The 27,942-nt window shown below is 38.9% G+C and overlaps 2 protein-coding genes and 1 pseudogene across 3 annotated transcripts in view; all 3 read right to left on the bottom strand.

Annotated features, from left to right (window-relative positions):
- MBTPS2 (membrane bound transcription factor peptidase, site 2) overlaps positions 1-27,942 on the bottom strand; it is a 44,466-nt gene that overhangs the window by 6,542 nt on the left and 9,982 nt on the right. Inside the window, exons 4-8 of the mRNA XM_081126778.1 lie at positions 21,854-21,957; positions 19,930-20,057; positions 11,528-11,646; positions 10,457-10,637; positions 135-229 (exon numbers count right to left, since the gene is read on the bottom strand). Of these exons, the coding sequence (XP_080982904.1) occupies positions 135-229; positions 10,457-10,637; positions 11,528-11,646; positions 19,930-20,057; positions 21,854-21,957 (627 nt within the window). The remainder of the gene's footprint in view (positions 1-134; positions 230-10,456; positions 10,638-11,527; positions 11,647-19,929; positions 20,058-21,853; positions 21,958-27,942) is intronic.
- On the bottom strand, positions 8,713-10,074 carry LOC308551674 (thioredoxin domain-containing protein 5 pseudogene; annotated as a pseudogene). Its single transcript has 3 exons — positions 9,978-10,074; positions 8,977-9,738; positions 8,713-8,844 (listed from the first exon to the last, which is right to left on the bottom strand). The product of its transcript is annotated as a thioredoxin domain-containing protein 5 pseudogene (transcript).
- On the bottom strand, positions 14,836-18,598 carry YY2 (YY2 transcription factor). Its single transcript, XM_081126777.1, has one exon. The coding sequence runs from the start codon at positions 18,222-18,224 to the stop codon at positions 15,954-15,956; it is 2,271 nt and encodes a 756-aa protein (XP_080982903.1). The 5' UTR covers positions 18,225-18,598; the 3' UTR covers positions 14,836-15,953.

The raw sequence follows: 27,942 nt of genomic DNA on the forward strand, positions 1-27,942 counted from the left end.
ACATGGGAAATGTAGATTTTAATAAAATGATACAAAGCAAAAGGGAGAAGTTTTCATAGATTCCATTTTAGCTCTATCTGCTTATTATATAATAACTGTATTAGACAAGCAAGAAAGCTTCAGGGACAACTTACCAAACGCTTATTAAAATTATTTCTGTAGGAAAAGCACACATCTGTGAGGCTTTGGTTGTTACAGCATTCAATCGAACCATCTAGCCGTTTGTATGCTAAAGAAAAATAGTTTATTAGAATCTGTTATATAGAATTATATTTGTAATAAAAATTTTGTATTCAAGACAAAAACAGTAAGGAAAATGCATATGAATTCAGAAACAACTGGATAATTTAGAGCTCAGCTTGATGGCTACTCACTGTAGAGTTTGATTTTACATTACAAAAAGATATACGTCCAAATTGAAATCAAGCAGCACTTACCCTAGGTTAGCTGTCTTCATATAAACTTACCCACTCATAAAGCTGGAGCTCCAGAGTCTCAGTGGGCTTTAAAATACCTCCAGCTGGTCAAGCACAAATATTTAATGAGCCACTATTAGCTGTCCTAATGCCACTGATCCGATATCACTACTGAGCTCCTACATGGTGGTATTAGCAGAGTGGGCCAAAGGATGCCTGAGAGACTCTCATCCCTAAGGAAATCACTATTACATCAATACCTATCTCATCTCCAGGCTTACCTTAGGGCTTTCCTCCTGGAACCAGGGCAGCCAATTTGACCGCACAGATGTGTACACATTTGCCTGCACACCAATAATCCAGTTACCATTTTTGAAAGATAACAGAAACAACTGTTTATTCCCACTATTAATTTATTGTTTTAAAGTTCTTTGGCAGCCTGGCCGGGCGTGGCTCAGAGGTTGAGCGTCGACCCAGGATCCAGGCGATCAGGGTTCGATTCCTGGTCAGGGCACATGCCCAGGTTGCGGGCTCGATCAATGACTCTCTCATCATTGATGTTTCTCTCTCTCTCCCTCTCCTTTCCTCTCTCTGAAATCAATAAAGATATATTTTAAAAAAATACTTTATAAAGTTCTTTGGCAGACTGCTTCACTGGTATCTGGGGCAGAATAAGGAAGCTAAATCACTGATGCAGGTAGCACAAGAAAAGATTTCCATGTATTTATTTTGGAAGGTTTCCTGCATTCAGCACATCACACTTGGAAAGCATAAATTGATGTATGGCAAGGACCAACTAAATTTAGAATCTTATATTCGCACTGACATACTCAGATGGGCTGAGAAAGACTCATGAACAAAGTCACTACAGCACTACAAAAAAAGTACGTTTTCCAGTCCCCCCCCCCCAAAAAAAGCTTTTCTATTACAAGAGTGTCTGCCGGAACACTGCCATGAAAATGTTAGTTGATATGCAATGTGATTTTATAAGGACTCCGGTATTTCAGCTAAAGACTTTTGCTTGTTTTTAAATAGTTTTTTTTTTTTCTAAACTAGGTTATTTGTCCGACCGGGCGTGGCTCAGCGGTTGAGCATCGACCTAGAATGCAGGCCACTGGGGTTCGATTCCCGGTCAGGGCACATGCCCGGGTTGCGGGCTGGTAGCTGATCAATGACTCTCATCATTGATGTTTCTCTCTCTCTCCCTCTCCTTTCCTCTCTCTGAAATCAATAAAGATATATTTAATAAATAAATAAATAAATAAACTAGGTTATTTAAGGAAGATATCTCGTACTGGCTACACTAGATCTTCCCTAGCCACTATTCTTTCTCCTTGGCCAACACAAAGTGAAGAACAGAACAGGTGAAGCACACTAACCAATGCATCATTTTCTCTGCAATGGTTGGCTGTATGGGTAGTTTTGTTTCCTTATTATAACTGAATAGATATTTAAACTTGGGGTGACAAATCATATTTAGAATATGAAAGCAAACTGTGAGTATCAAATGGCACTGACAAACCTGTGCCTCAGCCCAACAGTAAAGAACAAGGCAGAAAGCTGTTTAGAATTAAAAAAAAAAAAAAAAAAAATCAATCCAGGCTCAAACCGTCAGTATAGTTGCCAAGTCCCACCAATATTTACCTCGTCATCATTTTTCTCTCTATCTGTTCCCACTTGAGTGCAGACTCTAATTCCTCCTCACCTTACTCATCTGAATAAAGGAATCATTAGGACTTTAAATAAATGGATAGTGTGTGGGGAACTGTAATGAATTAGAAAATATATATCCTATTCTAAGGGATTAACAGCCAGGCCACTCAACTTGGGGCCCAGATTTGACAGTTTGTCCATTTTATTCCAAGAGGAATCAGAAATCTGGATCTTCATCTGTACCTTCTTGAATTTTAAATATTAGCAGCCACTTAAAATTTTAAAATGTACAATGCAAGCCAAACCAAATACATTTGCAGAGGCTGGAAGTGGCTTCTAGGCTACCACTAATTTTCAACCTCTGGATAATGGCTTCTTCCTATGTGATTATTCCAACCGAAACATGAATCCATGGCTGTGGCTGTCCTGACAAGATTAAGTATCTCTGACATGCAGAATTTTCCAATAAAAAGTTAAGTATTTTGTTATCATGTGAGAAGTAAACTTGACATTTCTATTTATCAATTTTTAAAAAGTTGTGGGTCTAAAAAATATTTTATTTTAGAATTTTTTCTACTGGGTCATATTAAAGAACTAGTTGCTGAATGTCACAGAAAATTTTCTCCTTAAGGTACTTCTATTAACCATGAGAGGCCAATCCAATTCTGCTTTGGAAGGAGCATTCGAGATTGCAATGGAAGGTCCCAGAGGCATTCATAGGTTCAATTTAACTTGAGTTGAAGACTAGAATTGTCCCTTAAATCTCCCCAGTCTAAGAGACAATTAGGGAAATTTAAGACCAGATCCGTTTCATAATTCCACTATAGGGAAAACCTTCAAATTCTGAATGTACCCTAAGATGGGCCCTCAGTTGTCATAGAAATCACGTAGTTTTCAAAGAATAGTCTAGAACGGAGGCAATTTACGAATAAGGCTGGAAAGAGACTTTTCCAATCTATAGGTCATAGTTCCTACTACTTTCATTATTTTTAAAAAATATGTCTTTATTGATTTCAGAGAGAGGTAGGGAGAGGGAGAGAGAGAGAAACATCAGTGATGAAAGTCATTGATCAGCTGCCTCCTGCACGTCCTCGACTGGGGATCGAGCCTGCAACCCTGGCATGTGCCCTGACCAGGAATCGAACCACGATCTCCTGGATCCTAGGTCGATGCTCAACCGCTGGGCTCCTACTACTTTCTATATCACTAAAATGAACTAAACAATTTTCTTACCCTAGCTCATTAAACACATAAATGCAGTTAGAGCTCCACCACAGGGAGAGGCAAGCCTATTTATTCGTAGTTCTACAGTAGATTTTATGCCAGCATCACCTAGTAACAAGGAGTTTAAAAATTAAAAACACACATACACTCTCTTTTCAATTCAGGATAGCAAAGAAATCTTAGATTATTACTTGATGTTCAAAATAGGAAAACAGACACTTTTCTCCCAAACATTACAGAAGATATGGGCCTAAAAACAATCTGGGTACTCAAAATATGTGGAAAAGATCCCTGTAGTTTTCCTTTTATTATCTTAAACAGGGTTGGGAAGGGTCTTTTCTCACTTTAGTTAACGATATGTAAGACAGAATAATACTCCTGTTGCCAGGCAGTTATGGGCATACACCCTCACCTCTTCTGAACAGGAATACAGGCTATTCAAGGGGACTGCCTGGGTCTGGGCTCACAGCTTCATTTTAGGGAGCAGTTGCCTTCAGTAGTTAATATCATTCTCTTAAAATGTAGTTCAAATGCTGGACTTGCTAACTGTAGTCTTTTTTACTCAAGATAATGCTTTCAGAGAAGAAAAAAGGAATTTTGCTTTGTGTATATATGATATGAAGAAAGTCCCCTCAAACTAAAGAGAGGAAAATAGTTCCCCCAAAGAGCCACACTAGTTCTTGCCTGTAACTTTTAGTTCCAAATCACTAAGTGGCACATGAACACCCAGCAATCTTTTTTTGTTGTTGTTAATCCTCACTGGAGGATACTTTTTTTCATTGATTTTTTTAGACAGTAAAAGGTAGGGGGAGAGACAGAGAGAAACTTTGACGTGAGAGAGACACATCAATTGGTTGCCACCAGCACGCACCCCGACTGGGACCAGGGACCAAGCCTGCAGCCCAGGTACATGCCCTTGACTGGAATCAAACCCAGGACCCTTCAGTCCAAGAGCCAAAGCTCTAACCACTGAGCAAAACCGCCTAGGGCCACCCAGCAATCTTAAAGCAAAGGCTTGAATGTGAAAGGGGGAAAAGTTTTTGTTTTCTATTCCAAATGGATATAGACCAGAGATCTATCACAGGTGCAAAGAGCTCCAAGCCCCCCCCCCCCAATGTCCTTTTTCAGGCTTCCTGGAAAGGTGGTTCAGTCTCCAAGGAGTATATGAATAAGCTCCTTAGGCTTGCCGCATGCACCAAGGGCAGAGGTAGAATTAAAGCAGGTTCATGTTTAAAAATCAAAAAGGGAAGGATTAACAGAAAGAAAAAAGAAAGGTCTCAACAATTTAATAGTCACTTCAGCCCTGGTTGGTGTTGCTCAGTGGTAGAGCGTGGGCCTGCGCACCGGAGGGTTACGGGTTCCCTTTCCAGTTAAAGGCATGCTGGGTTGCAGGGGAATGGGTTGCAGGTTTGTTCCCCAGCCCTGGTGGGGGTATGTGCAAGAGGGAACCAACAGATGTGTCTCACTCACATCAATGTTTCTCTCTATCTCCCCATCCTTCCTTTCCACTCTCTAAAAATCAATGAAAAAAATATCCTCGAGTGAGTATTAACAAAAAACAAACAAACAAAAAAACAGTCATTTCAGGTAGATTAACTACATTTTTCTTATTTGCCAGAAATCTTAATATTTTGAGAAGATGTAGTCTACTTAATATCTTAATTAATAATCTTAGGGAATATCTTTATAATTTTAATAATATACCAGGGAGAGTTGGGATATGAAACAATGGGTCAGAAGTGATTGGCTGGGATAGCTTATGACCACTCACAGAGTCACATCTTTCCAAGGTGGCTTTATTATTTTGAAGTGGTATACATTCCTAGAATTTTAATTATGTGTACTGAATTCCATTCAAATTGAACATGAATCACTTCTGGAATATTGGCCATTTTGTATTAGCATATTTGGCTCTATCATTCTCCTCCAGTCATAATGAAAGATAACATAGGTACCTAGATACATGTAAAATACTATCAATTCATAGCTTTCTTAAATGTCCAAGGCCCAGGTGCTCAAGTCGGCCATTAACATTAATCTAGTATATACTTCAAATTACATTTACAGTCATTAAGATTCCTGTAAACTGGCTAAGTATATATACTCAATTTAAAAATGGTTAAATAGAGGTACAGGTTTATCAGATATAATCACAATGTAAAATCAACACGTATTGAGTAATGAAGTCACTCACTCCTAAGGAGATGAAATCGATATTGAAGAAGAGAACTCTGATCACTGTGTCATTATGGCTCTTGTAATTCAATACAGAGTACACCAAATTTAGAGAAACTGGAGAAAAATGATAAAGTACTTAAGAAGTAAGAAATAATGGATTATTTCTCTTAGAGAAGAACACATTGTGGGTTACATACCAACCTTCTGTCAACTGAAAAGTTTTGGAAGATGGTAAGTGGCCCTTGAGAATAGGAAAAATTGACAAATATTTCAATCTTAAAGAATCAGGTTAGCTTACCGAATAAACATTACCAGGAGGGAGACAAGCAGACACTGTTTCCCTCCTGATAGGATGCAACCGGAAGTAATGAGTGCTACCTAGGAGTATTTTTGCCCCCACTCCCACCCGCCATGGATCCTGAATATAATCAAGCCTCTAGAGGAAACCTGAGGGATATCTGAACATATTAATGACATCATGAGGATAAGATATAACCAGACAAATCCAGAATATGGGAAATCCAACAAAACAAATGACTTAGCTTTCTTCAACGATTATATATATATATGTATAAAGCCAGGAAGAATTGTTACAAGTTAAAAGAGACTTAAAGGCATATCATCCAACTAAAACAAACCAACTATAAATAAATGGCTAGGGGGAAAAACATAAAACAACAGGGAAAGCCAACTAGATGTTAGGAATTATTGTTAATTTTGTTAGGGGTGATAACAGTACTGTGGTCATGTTAAAAAGTCATCATCTGTTAAAGACATTCTGAAACTTATGGATGAAATGGTAGGATGCCTGGGATGTACAGTACTTTAAATACTACCCCCAAAAGTGAGGCAACTGAAGGTAGTATTTAAAGTACCCAATTGCCTGAAGCTGAAAGAAGGATGCATAAGTTCATTTATACTACTCTCTTGATTTTTATGTATGTTTGAAAAATTTTTACAATATAAAGTTCTTAAAAATGGGTTATACATGCAAAATTAAACTTTCAAAATAAGTTCTTACTTCTTTGCCATTGTTGCACACAGCAGTTTAGTCAAGTTATTCTTGATTATTAATCACATTTCCTAACCCCAGTAAATGTGGACAAGTATTCAGGGCATTTCTTGACTTAAAGATATAGTCTGTGAGCATAATTTGTATTTCCCAACACTTTCAATAATTTGGGACCCCATAATTTTATATAAAGAGTTCGAGGCCGATTTATCAGAGCTGAAAGAACTCAAAATAAATTTGGCAGCTTCTGAGAATAAACTTGCTTCACCCTGCCACCTGCTATACAGAACAACAGATCTGACTTCAGGGGATATTTTCGGAAGCCAAGATTACTTCCTTTGGATGCCTGCCACATAACTCTACCCCAAATAGCTTTGGACAAGCCATCGTCCATACAGCAAAGGGATATATAATTACTGGAATTTAGTTAATTGGTTATGGCTGAGCTTGAATGCTGACTTAACCCAAGTTTTTTTTCTTTAAAGTTTATTTAGAGAGTATCATAGTGTAAACAAACCGATGGCAAAGAACATACATTTAGCTATCTTAAGGGAGCCTAAATCTATGGTTGCTTATTTCCAAGGGTGATAGTAAAAATGTTTAATAACCAGCATGGCATGAATTATAAGGATGCTAGTGTTGATGGTAGCATGGCCTATTTTTTCTCTGACTCAGTCCTGCCTATTTCCTTCTTCGGTTTCTAGATCAAGTTAATCCCACTGTTCGTAAAGATGATGGTTAACCTCTGTGAAGGAAGACGATGTACAGTGAGCCTCTAAAAGGACTACCTAGCTGCAGAATGGAAACTGCTTCCAATTAGGGCACTGTAGTGGGGTTGCAAGGTTGCCCTGGTCCCCAATACCAGGACCTGGAAAATCTTCTCTAGTCCTCTTGCAGACATAACCATAATCTTTCTACAAGTTAACAGAATAGTCAGAACAAGCCTTGTGGAATTTTCCATGCCTACATTTTCCATGGGAGACATCAAATCTTAAACATGGACTTCAATATGGATTTTATTTTTTATAAACTTTTAAAAAAATCCTCACCCAAGGATATTTTTTCTGTTGCTTTTCAGAGAGCAGAGAGAGAGAGAAACATCAATGTGAGTTGGTTGGGTCCCACATGCACCCCAACTGGGGCCCGGGATCAAGCCTGCAACTCAGGTATGTGCCCTTAACCAGAATTGAACCCTGGGGCCTTCAGTCCGAGGGCTGATGCTCTAACCACTGAGCCAAACTCTAGGGCTCTTAAACATGGATTTTAAATCTTAAAAATTTTGTCCAGCCAGCATGGCTCAGCAGTTGAGTATTGATCTAGGATCCAGGAAATCCCGGTTCAATTCCTGATCAGGGCACATGCCTGGGTTTCGGGCTCGATCCCCAGAAGGGGACCTGCAGGAGGCAGCTGATCAATGACTCTCATCATTGATGTTTCTATCTCTCTCCCTTTCCCTTCTTCTCTCTGAAATCAATAAAAAAATATAAAAAAAATCTTAAGAATCTTTACATGGATCTTGACTTCATATTAGCCTAATTAATGAAATCTTTCACCCATGAGAAACAAATAGAAGTATCCCTTGAACACTATCTGACAAATATGAATGCACACATAAGATTATGGCGTCAGCATTATCTTACTCAGGTCCATGTCAAAAGTACCATTGCTTTCCTCATGGCAAGCCTCTCGTGATGAGAGAAGTATTAACAGAAACAAAACCCAGGAGTGGCCATGAAGGTATCTTCCAGAGTTAATGAGGTTTTTGTTTTTAAATCTGCTCCAAGCTACAGACCAACCACATTATTAATAAGTCGATGTGACCTACAGATCAGAGGAACATCAATACTGCCGCATGGCCACCTGTCCAGCCTCATGAGCAGTTCAAAAACTATGCTTTCGATGATGCTTTCACCAGTATCATTCAGGAGCCAAAAATAGTCCGGCAATTTGATTTTCCTCAACTCTATTTTAGTCTCAAAGAAAACCATTTAAGGTTTCATCAAGAGAAGGTTAAAGAGGATGATAGATTGCCACTGAAAATAGTTACATGTTTAAAGAAACTTAAGAATCTGTAGAGCGTATTGGCTTAAAAAACACACAAAGATACCACAAGTTTAGTACATTCACCTTTCTGAATAACCGCCACTTGAAATTCAGCATCTGCATGATTTAGCTTCTTCACACTGGGCCCAGGAGGCCAGGCAGGATAGGCGACTTGCGCCTGCCTTTTTATAATTCATCTTTTGCCTGTTGCAGAACAAAGTGATACAACAATTCTAGGTCTCTGCCTCCACTGTGCTCACTGACTTTTTTCCTCTGTGGAAAAGTAACTGTGGGATAGCCTCGTACTGAGAGTACTTGCTGCAAATACAGGGGTGGGTAAAAGTAAGTCTACAGTTGTTCATATGGAAAATAATACAATAATTAACAAATAATAATAGAAGAATAAACTGTGTTTTGCATACTCACAACTATAAACCTACGCTTGCCCACCTCTGTATTCCGCCCAGCAGTATAGTCCACTTCAGCGATCTTGACCTCTGCCAAACTAGGGAACTTCTTTTTAGAATTCTTCCGAAGTAGGAACCAGATCCTTACAATGACCACACCACGGAACATAAAACTGGATGAAAGTTATTCCTTCTCCAGTGGTGCTAGCACCCAGGCCTCTGAGGGCTGGACGGTCTCTGGGACACCCCTGTCCATACTCTGGAGTTGTGATTCCAGATACTCTCTCTGTGGTCCAGATACTGCTTTCCCTTGTACTGGTCAATCTTTATACCATCTCAGAATCAGAGAGGAGTAGGAAAGTCACGAACCTGGTTTTTTGAATAGAATTCATAGTGCTGCATACAGTTAACCTTGCCAATCTTGATAGTTTCAGAATGTTTAAGGCACAGAGCCAGCTGCTCCTAGGTCAGAGCTAGAGCTTTGCAGTGACCACACCATGGAGCGAAGAACTTGATAAAGTGGTCACCCTGTGTGATGGGCAGCTGAAAGTTGCTCACATCACACGTCATAAAGCCCCTGCTTGAGCTCAGAGGCTCTAGGTGGTTCTACTTCTGGCTCTGGTGTGGGGGCCTCCTCACTCAGCATCTGCAGCATACAGTTTTGCAGTGTCTGGAAGTGGCGGGGGCCTTGGTACTTCACAGATTCTTGGCCAGGCTTGAAAAACTTCAAGGTGGAGTATCTTCACACCCCCCTGGGCGGAGCACACCTCTGAGCTGGCTGTGCAGTCCACTTTAGCCACGTGGGCTTTGGGATCTCGTGCACGAACACGTCGGCCGCGTACAGGCGCCTGGCATGCAGCTCCTGCCCGACCTCACTATAGGCCGGTCCACTGCCACCGCTGCTGCCGCCGCCGCCGCCGCCGCCGCAGCCCCGCGGCAGCCCCCGCCCGTCCCCCCCCCCCCCGCCCGTCCCCCCCCCCCCCCCCCGCCCCGCCACATCCCCCGCCAGGCCCGGCTCCTAGGCCCTGGTGCCCCAGCACCCGCCGCTGCCGTGGCCAAGCAGCAGCAGCAGAGGCGGCAGGGTGGCCAGGTCCAGCGGCCTGGGCAGCGTTAGGAGGAGGTGGCCGGGGCACGCCGACATTGGGCGGGGCTGGCGCGCTCTCAACAAGGCGGGGCTGGCGCGCTCTCGCAGCGGCCGCCAGTCTCAGTGGCAACTGCCCGCCGCCATGCAGAGAGCACACGTTTTTGGTTTTTTTAATGCAGAAATAATTAGATTCTAGAGTCCTAAAACTCAAATATTATGCTATGAAATTAGAGGTTCAATAACAATAAATAATAAAGGAGACATATCTATATTAGTACCCGATTCACCAAGAATGTTTACTAGTTTGGGCCTATTATTGCTTTTCTGATTTGTTTTAAAGAAATTAGAACAAAATGAATCTATAGACATAATCTAAGATTGGTGAATGGCAAGTACTGCTGCCTGAAGCATTATATTATGCAGAGGGAAATATACACACCTCTAACAGGGAAGCTTAACTGCTGTAAAGTTGATGCACTTATGCAGTAACCAATTTGGGGTTCATAGGCGATGGTATCTAGACATTCATTCCAATCTTGTACATTAGTAACGGGACAATCTTGTAGGTGGGTAACAAGGTCTCCCACAAAAAGACCTCTGGGTCCAACTGCAGGTGAATCCTTGGGAAGAGGGCAAAAACAAATCAGATAATGTGCGAAAACAAGCTATGATTAATCTGAGCAAATAATCGTTAAAGACACTGAATTAAATAGATTATTTTGAATATACATAAAATAATTCAGCTTTGAATCCAAGATGTAGAATCCTACAAAATTAAAACAAAACCCAACAATTGTAGGTATTTTTCCTAACTCACCAAGATTTTGGATTTTTTGCAACTGAAAAAACAAAAACCCACTTGCCAACTGTAAGATTAAAAGTTTTTTGTACACTGCTAATTAAACTTTTTTGTTAAAGTAGTCATCAGCACGCCTTCATTTTCCTATATCCTCAGTGAATAAAATTGTAAGAAAAGTCCTTATCTAGACACAATCCCAAATAAGCAGAGCATACTGTCAGCGCAACGAATATGTGAGCCAGTTGCTCAGGAAGGTAATTTTCCTCTGTCCCAAGTCTGAATAGAAGACTTGATGCTATATCTCAGTAGCAGTTACTAAGGGAGTGAAATACAGAGTTGAAGACCTAAGCAAGCTCCCAGGACATGTTCTGGCTAGCCAGCTAGCCTAGGTTTCAAATGTCAAAAGACATTTGACTTAAAAGCAGAGTTATAAAAATAAACAGTAAAGGTAAATAACATATTTTATCAACAAATTACAGGGAGAAAAATCTACTATCTTTGTAACTCAGAACAGAAATAATTTTTGGTATTTGTAAAAAGACAATGTGTTTCACAAAACTACTTGTTTGATTTGAAAGGATTGCCAATAATTTCTTCAGGAGAAACGGAGCATTCTATGAGGAGAACTTGTATAAAAGTTCCTGACATAAAACGTTAAGTGATACCTCACAAAATTTGGTGGAAAAACTGCCCAAGTAATTCACTACTTACCTCAGCAACTTCAGTGATAAGCACCCCAACTCCAGTGTAGTAAAAGGGCAAGAGAATCACAGGGAGGAGGACAAGGGCTAAAATACCCAGGAGCGCAAGGACGAAATTATGCCAGATGCCTGAAAAGGGAAAAAAGAAATAAGCTGGACCAGGGGCAGGAGCGACATAGGTATTTGGACCTCATAACTCCTGGGCATTCTGATAAATTAGTAACCAGAAGCTGTGAGGCATAGATCTACTTATTAGTATAGCAGACAGATGTTCAGTTAGACACCTCTTCCATTTCACATATTAAAATTTAAAAAAAGTATGTTAATACCACATTAGGAAGACTGCATGCTAATATGATTTAATACCAATAAAATCTATATTCTATTATATATACCTGATATATATACATATATGTATAACAAATAGAATGAATATCTTCTACTTACTATTGCCTCTTTTCAGAAAATGTATACATTATTAATGTAAACATACCTGTGATCTTCGAAAGGAATGTCAGAACTATTCAAATAAAAGCTAAAATGGAATAAACATTCTTGCTGAACTGGGGTATGGAAATCCAAATGGTATTGGAAAAAGAGATTGTTTTAAGAATTAAACTATTATGGAGAATATTATTAGTGGGCCAAATAGAGTATGTATCTAACATCATGTCACAGACTATAACCACCTCCACCATATATATAACAGAGATGGTTAGATGAACCCAGTAATGTCCTGGAGCCTGCTCCTACCAGCTTGCCACAGCCAACTGTGTGAATCCCTTCCTAATTCCTCCTTTAAGGACTTTGGGTTGGCACCTTGAAATAGGCCATGGTGGGACCACATATTTATGATATAAAAACCAGCAAATGCTACTTATCAGAGCTCCCCACCCACTGCTTCAGAGCCAAGTGTTGAACATACACTAGCACGCTGCTATATAAGCCCTCCCTCCATACCTATATGCAGTAGTGCAGGGTCAGGGCACTACTACTGCTCTGAGCAGTGTGATTCTTAGTTGTGCAAGTCTATCCTTTACGTTACAGGATATTTAGCATTCCTGGCTCCATCCATTAAATACCATTACTACTCTCCTGTCAGACAACCAAAGAGTACCTCCCACCCCACACATTCCAAACATTCCCAGGAGAGTGATAGCATCAGTGGTTGAGAACCAACATTCTATAATGATAGAAATGTAACCTAAAGACATTTCCCAGGCTCTCAGCAAGCTGAGTGTGGTCATAGGACTGTTTTGAAAAAGAGGATGTGAGTAGAAATGATGGGAATATCCCTGTCCTACTGGCTGGAATGTAGCTATATGAGGGAGCTAAACCTAAGTCCATAGCATAGAAGCTGCATGTTGGGGATAGTAGAGCTAACAAGACAGAAAAGGCCTGAGTCCCTCAAATCACTAGAATCATCATCAGTGTTGATTTATTTACATTTGGAGAGTTTAAGCCTGTTATTTTTAGCTATTATAGCAGCCAGATACTTAGCTAATACATGTTCCCCATATACCATATTCACATTGTAAGATGTCCCCCGCCCCCTTTTTTTGAGTGTTGTAAGTTAAAAAGACACAAAAGGCCTGAGTCCTCCAAAACATAGAATTATCATATCAGTGCTGAGCTACTTACATTTGGAATGTTTTATAAGAGTTTAGGCCTGCTATTTTTAGCTATTACAACAGCCAGATACCTAGCTAATACATGTTTCACATACCATATTCACATTGTAAGATGTCCCCCACCTTTTTTTGAGTGTTTTAAGATGTTAAAATTCCAAAAATATCCAGAGCAAGTCTAGTCCAGGACACATGGGTAAACAGTCTTTTCTGTTCTATACACAGTTCTTTTAAAAACATCAAAGGTATCAAATTATCAGAAACCATATTTTCCTTTTTATATATTTTGGACTTTTCCCTTATGTGCACATTCATAGCTATTCAACTTCTTATCTCCATTACAGAGTAAATCATTTTTTTTAACATATTGACTTAGAAGGTTCCTTACTAATGATCACTTAGGCCGTTTTAACTTTTTCATACAATGCTTCAACAGCTTTGCTCATAGTTATCCATCCAATTAAACATGCATCTGTGAGGGTATAGAAAATTACACAGAAATGAAATTGTTGGGTCAAAAAATATGTACATTAAAATTGACCTTCACAGGGCCCGGCGTGGCTCAGCGGTTGAGCATCGACCTAGGATCCAGGCGATTGGGGTTCGATTCCCGATCAGGGCTCATGCCCGGGTTCCAGGCTTGATCCCCAGTTGGGGTGTGCAGGAGGCAGCCGATCAATGACTCTCTCATCACTGATGCTTCTATCTCTCTCTCTCCCTTCCTCTCTCTGAAATCAATAAAGATATATTTAAAAAAAATTGACCTTCAATGAGTTTGCATTAATTTATGTTCTCATAACTGACATGTTTCCCCACCTTCAAAACAACACTGCATGCTATCATAATTTCAGACTTTGCCGTCTGCTAGGTGAAAAATAAAATTTCTTTGTTCTAATTTCTATTTCTTAAATTATGAGTGAGCCTGTAAAATTTTCATGTTTATTAAAAAACTATTTCTATTTCTTTTGTCTGAGAACTATTCCTATCCATTCCCTGTTTACATTTTTTGACTGGATTGCTTTTTGTTTTGTTTTACTAATTTGTATATATTATTATTTGCAATGTATATATTGAGGAATTTGGTGTTTTGTAAGAGGTATTTTAATTTTTTCCTCCAGGTTATTGTTTGGCTTGGTTTATAGTACTGCTATGCAGACATTTTAAATTTTGGTGTGGTCAAATTGCTCTTTTGTATTAAGTCTTTCCCAGTTGAAGATTATAGAAGATACCTGTGCTTTCTTAGTTTCATTTAAAAAACAAAATTAAAACAAAGCAAAACAAAAACACTAATTCTTTGACCCACTGAAATTTACTCTAATGATACTAATTTTGGAATACAGCTATAACCCCACCACCCACCAAGTTGCTAGTCCCAACACAATTCCACAAAATACTCCATCCCCACTGATTAGATCTGTCACTATTACCATGTGCTGTATTAGCTCCCCCCCCCCCCCCCAAGTCAGGATGAAACAATCCGTTAGGATGAAACAATCCACCAGGATTACCTAGATGCTTGCACCTTCATTACCTCTCCCTCCAAACAACAGTCAGGGAGACACACAGCAGCACTGATTCCTTGATTATTTGGGCAACCTCCTCTCTCTTGACAGGGATGCAACTTGTACCAGACCACCCCACTAGATTCCCAATTTGCCCATAATGGCTAAGAAGCAACACGGATGGTTGAAAACATATTTTCTTTATTTAAACAACGTCTTGTACATTAACGTTTATAAGTACATCAAAGAAATCCATTACAACTTTTACTTTCTCTAAAGCAGGGTTTCTTACTATTGTGGCATTTTGGGGTAGATAATTCCTTATGCATTGTAGGATGTTTAGCAGCATCCTTGGCTTCTACTCCCTGGATGCCAGTAGCATCCTCCCTATTTTCTAGCTATGGTATTTATATAGGCAAGTCTTTTTCTTTCTTTAAAACAGGTGTTTCACTTTTGCCTTTTCTAATACAATTACAGAAGGTGTACATATCAAGTGTTAAAAAAAGTCATTATATAAACAATACAACTACAATTGAGCATCACTTTCTAACTGAAGAGACAAAGAAATTACACTAAGTAACACTACTTGGCAGTATTAGAGAAAAATTAAATGACTAAAATAGGTTTAAAATGACTAAAATAGGTTTAAATTGACTAATATTATTAATCACATCTAATATTCAATATTACATATACATCATTCAATGCAGCTAAAATAGTTATACACAATGTGTTACTATAAAAGAATACAACCAAAATTTTAAGATAGCAAACAAAACCTATATAACCCTTTTTTAAACAGGAAAATACGTATGCATGTGACTGTTCATTTTCTTAAACAAAATCTACAGTGAGCAAAGTTATCAACCTCCAAAAAAACCACACATAGAATTATTAAACATATTCTTAAAAGCATAAACATGAACATTTGGAAAATACAGAACTTTTAAAATTTGTAAAAAGGTAAACTTGAATATGAAAAGTCCCATTTTTAGCACAGTTGTATAAAAAGTCTTTTGATGAATTATCCTGTTGGGATCAAACTTTACAAAAACATGTTTTCAAATGATATTACAGAACAAAATAAAGCATCGTAATGTAACCATATATATTTCAACCTTTTTTCACTTTTAATTTTTTACCTTTTACTTTTACTACTCTATCAAAACATGACATCTTAACAGTGTAATCTTATATATATTTTTAACCTTTTTAAAACTTTTTTTAACCTCTTTTTTCCTTTAACTAATCTGTCAAAACATGACCCTTTGATATGTAGGAATCAAAAAAGGGTCTTTTCTCCTTTTCACTGGCTATCTTTGTTCTTAGCATGGGTTAGGATATGAGATTTCAGGTTAGTTGACTGAGCAAACTTCTTATCACAACCCTCAAAGGGGCAGGCATAAGGCCTGTCACCTGTATGGATTCGCACATGTGTACGCAAATTGAAATCTAGGGAAAAGCATTTTCCGCAGCCTTCAAATGTGCACTGAAAGGGCTTCTCTCCAGAATGCACCAATTGATGCCGTTTTAATTTTGAGCTCTCAACAAAACCTTTGCCACATTCTGCACATATGTGGCCTCTAGGACCGTGGGTGTGCAGATGCTTTCTCATAGCAGCGGTATCCCGGAACATCTTTCCGCAGCCCGGCTGAAGGCAAGCTACAGTTCTTGGAATATCATCTTTGGGTTTTTTGGACTTCGTTTTAGTAAATTCTGCCAGCTGTTTGGGATCTGATAGGTCAATGCCAGGTATTCCTTCAGGAGGAAGTTTCTTTCCCGTCATGTACTCTGAATAATCAGGAGGTGAGGTCACCACAGTCTGTCCTTCAGTCTCCTGGTATCTTTCACTGACTGGGGCCCACATGGTGACGGAGAACTCACCCTCTAGGGTTTTGACCTGCACCTGCTTTTGCTCCCACTTTCGACCGCCTCCCTCAGAGCCGCTGCCTCCCTCCGCCTCCCCCGCCGCGCTGCTGCTGGCGCTTTTCTTACCGTTGCTGGGGGCGCTTTTCTTACCGTTGCTGGGGGCGCTTTTCTTACCGTTGCTGGGGGCGCTTTTCTTACCGTTGCTGGGGGCGCTTTTCTTATCGTTGCTGGGGGCGCTTTTCTTACCGTTGCTGGGGGCGCTTTTCTTACCGTTGCTGGGGGCGCTTTTCTTATCGCTGCTGGGGGCGCTTTTCTTATCGCTGCTGGGGGCGCTTTTCTTATCGCTGCTGGGGGCGCTTTTCTTATCGCTGCTGGGGGCGCTTTTCTTATCGCTGCTGGGGGCGCTTTTCTTATCGCTGCTGGGGGCGCTTTTCTTATCGCTGCTGGGGGCGCTTTTCTTACCGCTGCTGGGGGCGCTTTTCTTACCGCTGCTGGGGGCGCTTTTCTTACCGCTGCTGGTGGCGCTTTTCTTACCGCTGCTGGTGGCGCTTTTCTTACCGCTGCTGGTGGCGCTTTTCTTAGTGCTGCTGGGCTTTTTGCGCTTCTTGGTCGATGACGACGAGGAGGCTGACAGGGAAGCCAGAGTCTGCTGGAAGCTGACGTCTTCCTCGACTGGGACCTCCATCTGCTGCTCCTGAAAGTTATCTTGCAGACTGTCTGACTCGCAGTAGCCCACCACTTCTTCCTGGGTCTGCACCATAATCATTTCCTGGTCGTGGTCCCCTTCATTCGAGTTAATCATGAGCGGCTGCAGCGCAATCAGAGGCGGGGTGTGGTGGCCACCGTGGACCCAATTGCCGCTGATATCTTCGTATGCAATGGTTTCCATTGCCATGGGCTCCACGGGGATAGTCTCTACCGTGACATTCTCCACAGCGACATTCTCCACAGCGACATTCTCCACAGCGATATTCTCCACCGCGATGTTCTCCACAGAGATACTCTCCAAATCGATATTGTCCACCTCGAGATTCTCCACTGTGATACTCTCCAAATCGAGACTCTCCACATTGATATTCTCCAAATCGATACTCTCCACAGTGAGACTCTCCAAATCGATATTCTCCACAGCGATACTCTCCAAATCGATATTCTCCAAAGCGAGATTCTCCACCGCGATCCCCTCCAAAGCGATGTTTTCCACAGCGAGATTCTCCACCGCGAAAGTCTCCAAGGCGAGATTCTCCACAGCAATATTCTCTACCGCGATAGTCTCCACCGCGATATTCTCCAGAGCAATGTTCTCCAAAGGGATAGTCTCCACAGTGAAAGTCTCTAGATGGACCTGGTGCAGTTCCACAAACTCGGTAGCCACCTCCGAGTTTTCCGTGGTGATGTAAATAATGTTGTTTGAAGCCATAGCTGAGAGCTCGAAAGAGGCTTTCGCTACTAGGCAGCGCGGGAGTGCCGGAAAATCGCGAAAAGGAGGCTGAGAGAAAGAGCGCAAGCTCCAGGCGAAGGCTTGAGCTCCAGCTCCCGAGAAAGGCGCGAAGGCAGAACTGCGGGGGCGCGCATGTGCGCGCGCAGGCAGTTGAAGTACTAGAGGCGTTAGATGCGGGGGATTCTGGGTATCCTGGCACCGAGCGCATGCGCTTCTTGACACCCTGGCACCCGGCGCATGCGTATCCACGCTCATTCCCACGCTCATACCCACGTACTTTCAAGCGCTACCCATTCCCGCCCCCTCCCCCCCCCGTCCGGCGATAGATTTTTTTAATATTAATTCAGTAACCGGGTTCTTTACCGAATTTTTCTATATTTCATTTCCACTGATTTTATCCACCTCCCTCCTCAGGTGTATAACAGTATTGGGGTGGGGGAGGCTTTTCTAAAATTTATACACTTCTTTTTTCCCTCTTAATTGCACTGACCCACATTTACAGACCATGTAATAGTATCAGTGATAATTGACAGTGGGATTGCTTGTCTTGTCCTTTAATAGGAATGCTTCTAAGTGTTATATCATTAGGAAGTACCCAGCTATTTCTACTTTTACCAAAGATTTTTGTTTTTTAGCCATTAATAGATGTTGAATTTTATTCATATCTGTTTCAGTATCTGCTGAGATGAGGACTTTTCCCCCCTAATGGTTAAAAAAGACTACCTAATGTTGAACTATCCTTGCTTTGCTTAGATATACCATGTAACTGTAGAGTTTTCTGGTGCTTTAAACGATGTATTTGTATGATACTGGGCTTTTAAAAAAATCTTAAGTTTCCTTCTCTAAGCGATCCGGAAAGTTTATATTAAATTGGAATTAAAAAGAAAAATATTTCCCTGCAAGATTTGAAAGAATTCCACCTATGAAACTTTCAGAGGCATTCTTCCTCAACTTTCTTAATTTCTCCCATTGTAATTAGCCCACGTGTATATATTTTTCTATCTCCTCTGGGGTTTATTTAGGCTACTTATTGTTTTTTTATAATCATCCAGGATTTTGAAAATGTTTTGCAGGGATGAACAAAGAACATTTTAATAATTGTTTTAACTTTCTATCCGTTGTAATTCCCCAATCTGACTGCTAACTCTGTCTATAGAAGCTTTCTCCCACTGTTTAATCTTTTTTTCTTCAAAGAACTAACTCTTGGACTTAACAGTTGGTATTTTTCTTTTTTCCAATTTAATATTTTCTGCCTATATTCTTACAAATTACATCATTTCTTAACTACTTTATAGTTTTTTTCTCACTTCTTCAGTTGAATGCTTAACTGATTTACTTTCACTTATTTCATAATAACTACTTAAGGCAGTGAATTTTCCTTTTAGCAAAACTTTACACATTATTTCATTACTATTTTTAAATAAGCTGCAATTCTGGTTTTGAACGAAATTGGACAATTTTATGTTTCACGAGTACTCGGAAATAAATTGTGGTACAGAGTTTGACACGTTTTTTTCTTATTAACAGCTTCGATGATCTGACTTTTTCATACCTATGTGCCATGTGTCAAAAGATATGAGTCTCTTTTATTACACCTTTTTCCTTTGTGCTGTCTCCATTTTTGTTTTGATGGTTTGTTACTTGCTACAGTAAGATTCACAGCAATTACATTTTCATTGTGGATTATACTCCATGATTATTAAGTGTTCCTCTGTCTCACTTAATGCTTTAGTTATATTTTCTATTCACATGGTATGTTCTGCTCATTGTACTTTGTCTTTTTAAAATTATGTTGGTTTTAGTTGTTTTTAATGAAGAAACTGGAATATAAATTATTTTGCTCTACTATTTTTGACTGAGATTCTTATAAACTGAATTTATCAACCAAAAGATGAGATGCTTTCATTTGTGATGTACTTTCCATAAAACCACTAACAACACATAGATGAATAAAAAAATTTAAGTCTGTTACCTGCACAAAATATCCTTAGCTGCTGGACTGGTGATATAAGTTGCAAATGAGTGGTGAACAGATCAACAAATGCTCCAGGATAAATAATGAAGAGAAAAATCCCAAAGCCATTAAATCGAACTTGTTCCCTAAGAAAGCACATAAGAAAAAGAAATTTACTACTAGTATTACATTTGTCAAATTAATAATGTATGTAATCTTAAAACTTCCCACTGTACTTCACATTCTTACTTGAAAAACAAGTCTCTCTGGACAGTCAAAAAGTTATACCTACATATATGATATAATCTATATGTATTTACAATAATGTACAGATTTAGTCATCTGTGAAATTACATTTTATAAAATAGAGCACTCTGAAATAGACTTACAACTTCAAAATTTTTAGAAACCAGTATGCTAAATAACTTGAATTTAGTCACATATATAAAGAAAAATTTAATATTTCTAAGAGAAACTAAAAAGCATGTTTATAGTTTACTCTGAATTATTTTCTGAGGACACAGTAGAAAATATAATTCAAGCAAATTATCTAAATATTTATATTTTCTTAGCTATTATAAATGAAGGTAGAGATTTATCTAAGTTTATTCCTGTTGAATTAATGTTAAACTAACTACAATTAAAATACATAATGCTCAGCCTTCCCTTAGGAGAACTACTTATCAATTCATTCTCTAAAAATGGAATTACACTTAATAGCCTCATAAAACTGAATACTCTAAAAAAAAAGCACTATCTAAATATGTTGTGCTATCGCTTAGTACTAAATATATGAGGACTGTAAAATTCACTTTATCTTGGCAGTTGTGATTTTATAAAAAAAATTACCCACATTATACTGTGAATTATTAAACTGTTAATAATAATGCTTTTATATGTAAAACCCTAAGGGCTGCATGCTAAAAATGTGGAAGCAAAGGTGAAAGAGATAAAAAAAAATAAAAGCAGCCACCCACTTAAATCACTACATGGCACACCTGTATAACAGTATGTGCTCTGCCAAGATAATGGTTTACTGTCAGTCTATAGACTCTTGTTGGGCCCACACACTGAAAGGATAAAACACAGTCATCAACATGTGCGTTCCTTATGGCAGTAATTATCGGCGGTGAGGGGGAGCTGTGACTCACCTTCTCCCTCATCATGATCTTATAGGTTTAGGAACCTTTAAAATAGTCAGCTATAATTATAATACATTTGGGTAGTCATGACAAAAAGAGGGCATGATACTCGAAGCAAGTCCCAGGACTCATCCTCCCTTATCTTCTTCTACTTGGGTGTCTAGATAGGCTATGACATTTGTTAACAAACCCAGAGCTTTCAGTGTACAGTGGTACCTTGGTTTCTGAACGTCTCCGTGGATGAACATTTCAGATTATGAACGTTGTAAACCCGGAAGGAAATGCTCCTGTTTTCGAACCCGCCTCGGAAGTCGAACATGCCCCGCGGCTCCCGCTGAGGGCAAGGTCCTGAGGCCCAGCTGTCGGCTGTGGATCCCTCGGCTTCCGAATGTTTCAGAATGCGAATGGGCTTCCGGAACGGATTACATTCGAAAACTGAGGTACCACTATACTTGCTCTAACTAGCGGAGACCATGAGTTGAAGTAGGAAAGTATTTCAGCTGATAAGCCAAAGAAAGTACTAAGGATGAAATTCTTGAAGCACCATGAGGATATAACCATGCTGGCAGAGGGCAAAGGATAGACCCAGATTATAGATATGCACATGGTTGACTGAGCATATTCATCAATATATAAATCTCCTCTGCAAAACAGAAGGTACCTCAAAATAATAATCATGGATATACACTGGGTAATATGCACAGAAAGAAAAATATCAAATGTAGCAGATTTTAGTAATAAAGCCTCCTAAATGAAAGCTTCTTAGCATGTAGTAGAAAGAAAAAGGTAAATATCATTACCTAATAGCTGCTATCCCGTGTCCAATTTCATGTACGACGCCACTAATGAGGACTGCAGCGAAGAAATAGGTCAGCTGGTTGACGGGTAAATTTATACCAGGAACCTGTTCACAGACACAATGATAAATACACACTTGGGCACCAAGAAACTATGATGCTTACTTTGTATTAAAGCTTAAACTTCCAAGCTGAAAGCTCTATAAACTAAAAGTAATGTGAATATCAATGGTTCACTTTTTCATTTCTATCATAATAAAAGTAAAAACACTAGGTTTTTGAACTAGGCAGCTTTTGAACTATAAGCAAAACACCAATCTAAAGAGAACAGGAAACACCAGGTTAAAAGTTGAAATTTTAGTTTCCTGTAGTCTCCATCACGGGAAAGAATTAGAGAGCCTGGCAAAGAGCCAGGGGCCAAGGAATGTGAAGTGACACTGAAGGGTCAGCTGGAAGCCTGATTTGGGAATTCTTGTTATAATCCCTAGTTCTTCCTCTATATTGTTATTGCAGGGTTCCAAGTACTTATGTGAGTAATATAGGATATCCCCATCCCCCATCAATGGATTTCCTTTTAGTATTCTCAAGTTATATGAGTTGTTAATTAAAGGCAGTGTAATAAAGCGCCTTCTTGGTATGGAAGCACTAAGCCCTCCATTTCTTTGATTCCATCAGTTTGTCCAGTACATTGGTAGTAGCAAAGTGATACATAAATATTATATTAAAATTGAAATTTAATGCAGAAGGTAAGGCATCTGGAACATACATACACATTAAGGATCTGTTAAGAATCAAGAGCTGTCTTACAATCATGTCCTCCTAAGATGTTGTGCATATATACATCATTGCATACGCAAGGGAAGTTTGCCTTTTAAGGGCTGCATGGTAAGTTATTTTTAGATACCCAAGAATCTGCTCCTAAGATAAATAATCACTGGTTACGGAGAGATTCTATAAATTAGGCTAAGTGGAGCATACCAGGCATCAATACTATACTGAGCATCTATTTCTCACAGTCCAGGAGTTGGGACCCTGACGGTATCCTTCTGGAGGAACTTACTTCTTTCTGTTATTAATTATTGTTTTAAATTAAATATAAAATACATTTAAGGCAGGAAAACTTGAAAACTCAAAGATAAATAGAAGCCTATAATTTTGCTCCCAACACACACACACAAAACCATTCTCAATGTTTTAATGCCTGTCCTTCCCGTCTTTTCATTGCACATTTTAAAAAATTGTGCTTTTATTATAAATATAGTTTTGAAATCTGACCCTTTCATTTAGTAGTTTCACAAACATTTTCCCATGAGCATTTTCTGATTCAACATGTTTTTAATAGCTGCATTGTATTCTATGGAATAGATTGTTAGGCATTTAACTGTTTTAAAAGTTTCTGCTCTTATAAGTACTATAATAAACATATTTGGACACATATACCCAAATATTGGGAGGGTAAAATATACAGGCATGGTTGGTCCAGGCTCCAGAGAAATACCTCTTGGGATAGACATTCTAACTCCATCACTAACTAGGTAAGTGATCTGGAGGAAGTTCGATTATTGCCCTAACACTTCAATTTCCTCATTATTAAAATGGAAATAACCACATTTACATAAAAGGGTAATTTTAAGGATTACATGAAAAAATCCTTGTCCAATGTTTGAAATTATGCCTCACAGAGAGGATAACAAATGCTATTACACAAAATTTAAAGGACTTTCATACATATCAAACTGCTCTCTAATAGCAGACCTTTCCATAACCTTGGGCACGCTCATTTTATTCAAATCTGCAATTTGAAAGAAATAAAAAGCATCCCATTGTTTGATGTATATTTCTTTGATCATTATTAAAGCTGAGCTTTCTCCCTACTTTTGACCACCAAGAGGTCTTTTGAGAGTAGCCTACTCATGACTTGTCCATTTTTTCTCCTAGAGTGTTCATATTTTTCTTATTCATCTATAAGATCACTTCAAATATCAATTATCAGTACTCTGTAATACATCACAGATGTACTTACATGTTTTTTGCCTTTAATTTTTTTTTTCTTTTAGTTGTTTGATATATAAAAATTTTATGTAATCAAATCTATCAATATTCATGGTTTCTGCCATTAGTTTTATGCTTATGTTTCCCTCATTCTGTGTTCATATAAACAGAAACCTGTTCTTTCTTTTCTAGGTCTTTTATGAGTTCATGTTTTAATTTTAATTCAACTGGAATATATCTTTGGGCACAACAGAGGAATTTCACTTTTAAGCCCCCTTTCGTAACTGAAGAGGAGATTCAAACCATGCCGCTTAGATGGCTTTCTAAATTCATAAGTAATTCCAAGGGTCTTTTCCCTAGTTTTCATAATTATCACTTTTAACCTATACATAATATTTCATTGAATGACAATCTCATAATTTAACCATTTGTAAGTTACATATTGTGTTTATTTTCAATTCTTCATAATAATAAATGTTAGGAAAAAGAGCTCAATTCATACTATTTTTTCTATATTTAGGACACTTTTATGATGCTCATTACGTAAAGTTCTCTTTACCCAGACCCTACTAAGCGCCTCTTTTCAAGAATATCGGTGTATGTTTTTCTACATACCTGGCTCTGCTGCCATGTTGTTAGGTGTCTTTCTATTCAGATTAGTAGTTTCCTTTTCTCTGACCCCTCTCTAAATTTATGTACTTAAGATTTAATTCTCATATATATTCCCTCTATATCACAAAGTCTCCTGGTTACCTTTATGTTAAATCAATTAGTAGACTTGATCCAATAGGACAGCAATTTTCAACTACTGCTACAAAATTTTTAAAAATATGCAATACCTGAGTATTTAGTCAGGGGCACTGACCTCTGTTCCCTTAGATCAGGGGAGGGGAACATCCAGCCCGCAGGCCGTATATGGCCAAGAAATCATTTGGTCTAGCCCTGCCAAGGCAATCGGAGGCAGACTCAAAATTCAATAAATCTAGGAGCTTTTTATATAGTTAATTTAAAAAAATTTATTTGTTATAAAATAATCCAATGTTTAATAATTCTGTGTCAATTAAGCTGATAGTTTTGTATGGCTGGTGAATGATGTTATAAATATCCAAATGGCTTTTGGCAGAAATAAAGGTTCCCAAACCCTGCCTTAGATTGTCAAATAAAAAATTACAACAGCCAACACAATAGCCGCCTGGTGTGAATGCCTGCCTTGAACCATAAATATATAGGTCATATAATAGAGTTATATCTTATTGGTCACATCACATAATAATCTTGCATTTGACTGGTTAATTCTTGGTATCAGAAATACTTATATACAAATATAGGCACCTGATTTTTTAAAAAGTTACTTTGGAGCAAAAGGGGTAGATAATTATTATCATTACTATTTTGGTAAATCAATCAAAATTATACCTATTTTTTTGGTCAGACTGGCAAAAAATCTATTATTTGGTGTGCCACGGAATTTCAGTAAATAGTTTATGTGTGCCATGAGATAAAAAGTTTGAAAGTCATTGCAACAGGACATTGGTTCTTTCTTTTTATTATTTTATAGATGTAATAATGAGATAAAGTAAGGATCTGAGCATGTGACTATACAAACAGATGGCAGGTCTTATTTTCTGGCAACAGTACCCGACTGCCCATCTGTCTTGGCCATGATCACACAGGGTATTAGATGTACCAGAATACTGATCTCTCAACAACGGAGTGCCAGGTTTTGGGGAATTAATACTGAACGAGACTGTAGGGAATGATAGAGTAAACAGAAAGTATGTTCTCTAGGCTACCAGAGCTCATATCAAAGTCAGGAGATAATAACATTCTTAAATATACACAAATATGCACAGTGGACTACAGAGGGAAGCTGACTTCTTGATGGTTCCAAAGTATGACTCTCCTAATAAAGTCAGTATTTTTGTGAGCTCTATGAATAAACTGAGAAGCCAAAAGAAGAAATAAATTTGCCATTCTAATCCTAGTAGGTGGAAAGGACACTGATCACATTTCCTCCAAATCTGTTCTTTCTCTACTATTCTTTCCTGGCAAACAATAACCAATTGAATAGTCTGAGAGTTATCCTAAACTCTTCCTCCAGCCTCACACTCAATTAATGGCCAAGGCCTGAGAACTCCACTCCAAAAGATCCCTTGAATTTACCCCCTTCATTCTTCTTACCACTAATTTAGTTTAGATCTTTATCACTTCTAACATGAATCATTCCAACTGCCTCTTAAATGGTCTCCCCATCTCACATATAACCCTACTTTGGTTCATTTTGCACCGACTTGTTATCTCAGGCAAAATCAAACCTTCTTAGGATAGCCCTGTTCATAACTCAGCCCTACCTGTATCGTCCATCTTATCTCCCGTACCTTATACCTTCCACCACATACCTCCTAGACATAGGTCAAAGTTACTTTACGGTTGCTTGAAGAATTATTGATCTTTCTTAAGGGAGTAGAGCATGATGGCTCTGAGGTCAGTGGTGGCCACATACCAGCTATGACCACAGGCAAGTGACTTAACATCTCTGTGCCTTGGTTTTCTCATCTGTGAAACTTACTTCCAGCTTGCCGCAAGAATAAAATAAAATGGGCACAAAACCCTCACACAGGAAGCACTGTATATCAATTAGGTTTTATTATTACTATTATTATTTCCTTAACCTTTGTTATATGGCTCCCTCTGTTACTGGGATGCTCAATTGCCATCTTCCTTTCCCAGGCTAGGTGGCTTCTCCTCACCCTTCCCTTGAAGCGCTCCTCTACTCTCCCCAGCGCCAGGTACATCTCAGAATGCCTTCTCTCTGTTCCCACAGCACCTTATGCTCTGTCAAACTATAGCGCAGTCACAGCAACTCTCCCTCTAGACTAAAACCTCCATGACTGTTAGGATTGGATTTCGTTCCCTGTATAAGCAGGACTCAACACAGGGACAACAGGTGGAATATACTCATTAAATGTTTGCTGAAGAAACAAATCATCTCTTCTGAGGCCTCACCTGGAGAATCCTTTCAGACTCTAAGAAAGAGCTATTACCATAGGAGAGATTCTTTATCATTCTCTACAAATGACTTCTCAATTTTTCCATAGTGACCCAGCCTATAGAAGCCACAAAGAGATGAGCTAAAAAAAAATCTGTCACGAACTCTTCGTCTATTCCATTAATAAGAATATGATTAAAAACATAACATCCATGACTCATGGAAATGAAAACTTTAAGTGAAAAAATTTGAAATAAAAGTTAGCCAATGATAAAGCACCCTTCCAACTCTAGAGACAGGAAGTGAAAAGGTATAGGGCTATCTATGTGCTTTAAAATGAGAATTATTATAAATAGCTCACAAAGGAGTACAACTCAGCACATTATTCTTCACATCAAAAAATTAGTGACGCCCTAACCAGTTTGGCCCAGTGGTTAGAGCACTGGCCCATGGACTGAAGGGTCCTGGATTCGATTCCTGCCAAGGGCATGTACCTCAGTTGCAGGCTCAATTCCCGGCCCCAGTAGGAGCCTGTGCAGGAGGCAACCAATCAATGTGTCTCTCTCACATCGATGTTTTTCTTTCTCTCTGTCTCTCTGTCTCTCTGTTTCCCTTCTACTCTCTCTGAAAAAGCAATGGAAAAAATATCCTCACTCCTTGCGTGAGGATTAAAAAAAAAAAATCACAGTGATCATTCAAAATGGTCTTATACCTTTAGTTAACCAGTGACATAGAAGCATGGAACAGACTGACAAATCTCTGAGGGAAGGCGGTGGGAGGGGGGAGATTAATCGAAGGCTTTATATGCATAAATGCATAGCCCATGGACACAGACAATAATGTGGTGAAGGCCTTGGGTGGGGGGTGGGTGCCGGTAGAAGGGGTCAATGGGGAAAAAGGGGGTATCTGTAATTCTTTCGACAATAAAGATAAATTTAAAAAACCCAAAAAACTGATAAAGCAATGACCAAAAAAAAGGGTATTATCTGTTAGAGTATGAAAGCCATGAAGAAGAAAGGGGAAGGGAACACTTTGCATAGGATAAAAATGAAATTTATTTATACATTCTAGAGATCTTAACTCATCAGGCTTATTCTTTTATAGTAGCAAT

Source organism: Miniopterus schreibersii (genome assembly GCF_964146895.1).
Source record: "Miniopterus schreibersii genome assembly, chromosome: X".
Classification (NCBI taxonomy): Eukaryota; Metazoa; Chordata; class Mammalia; order Chiroptera; family Miniopteridae; genus Miniopterus; species Miniopterus schreibersii.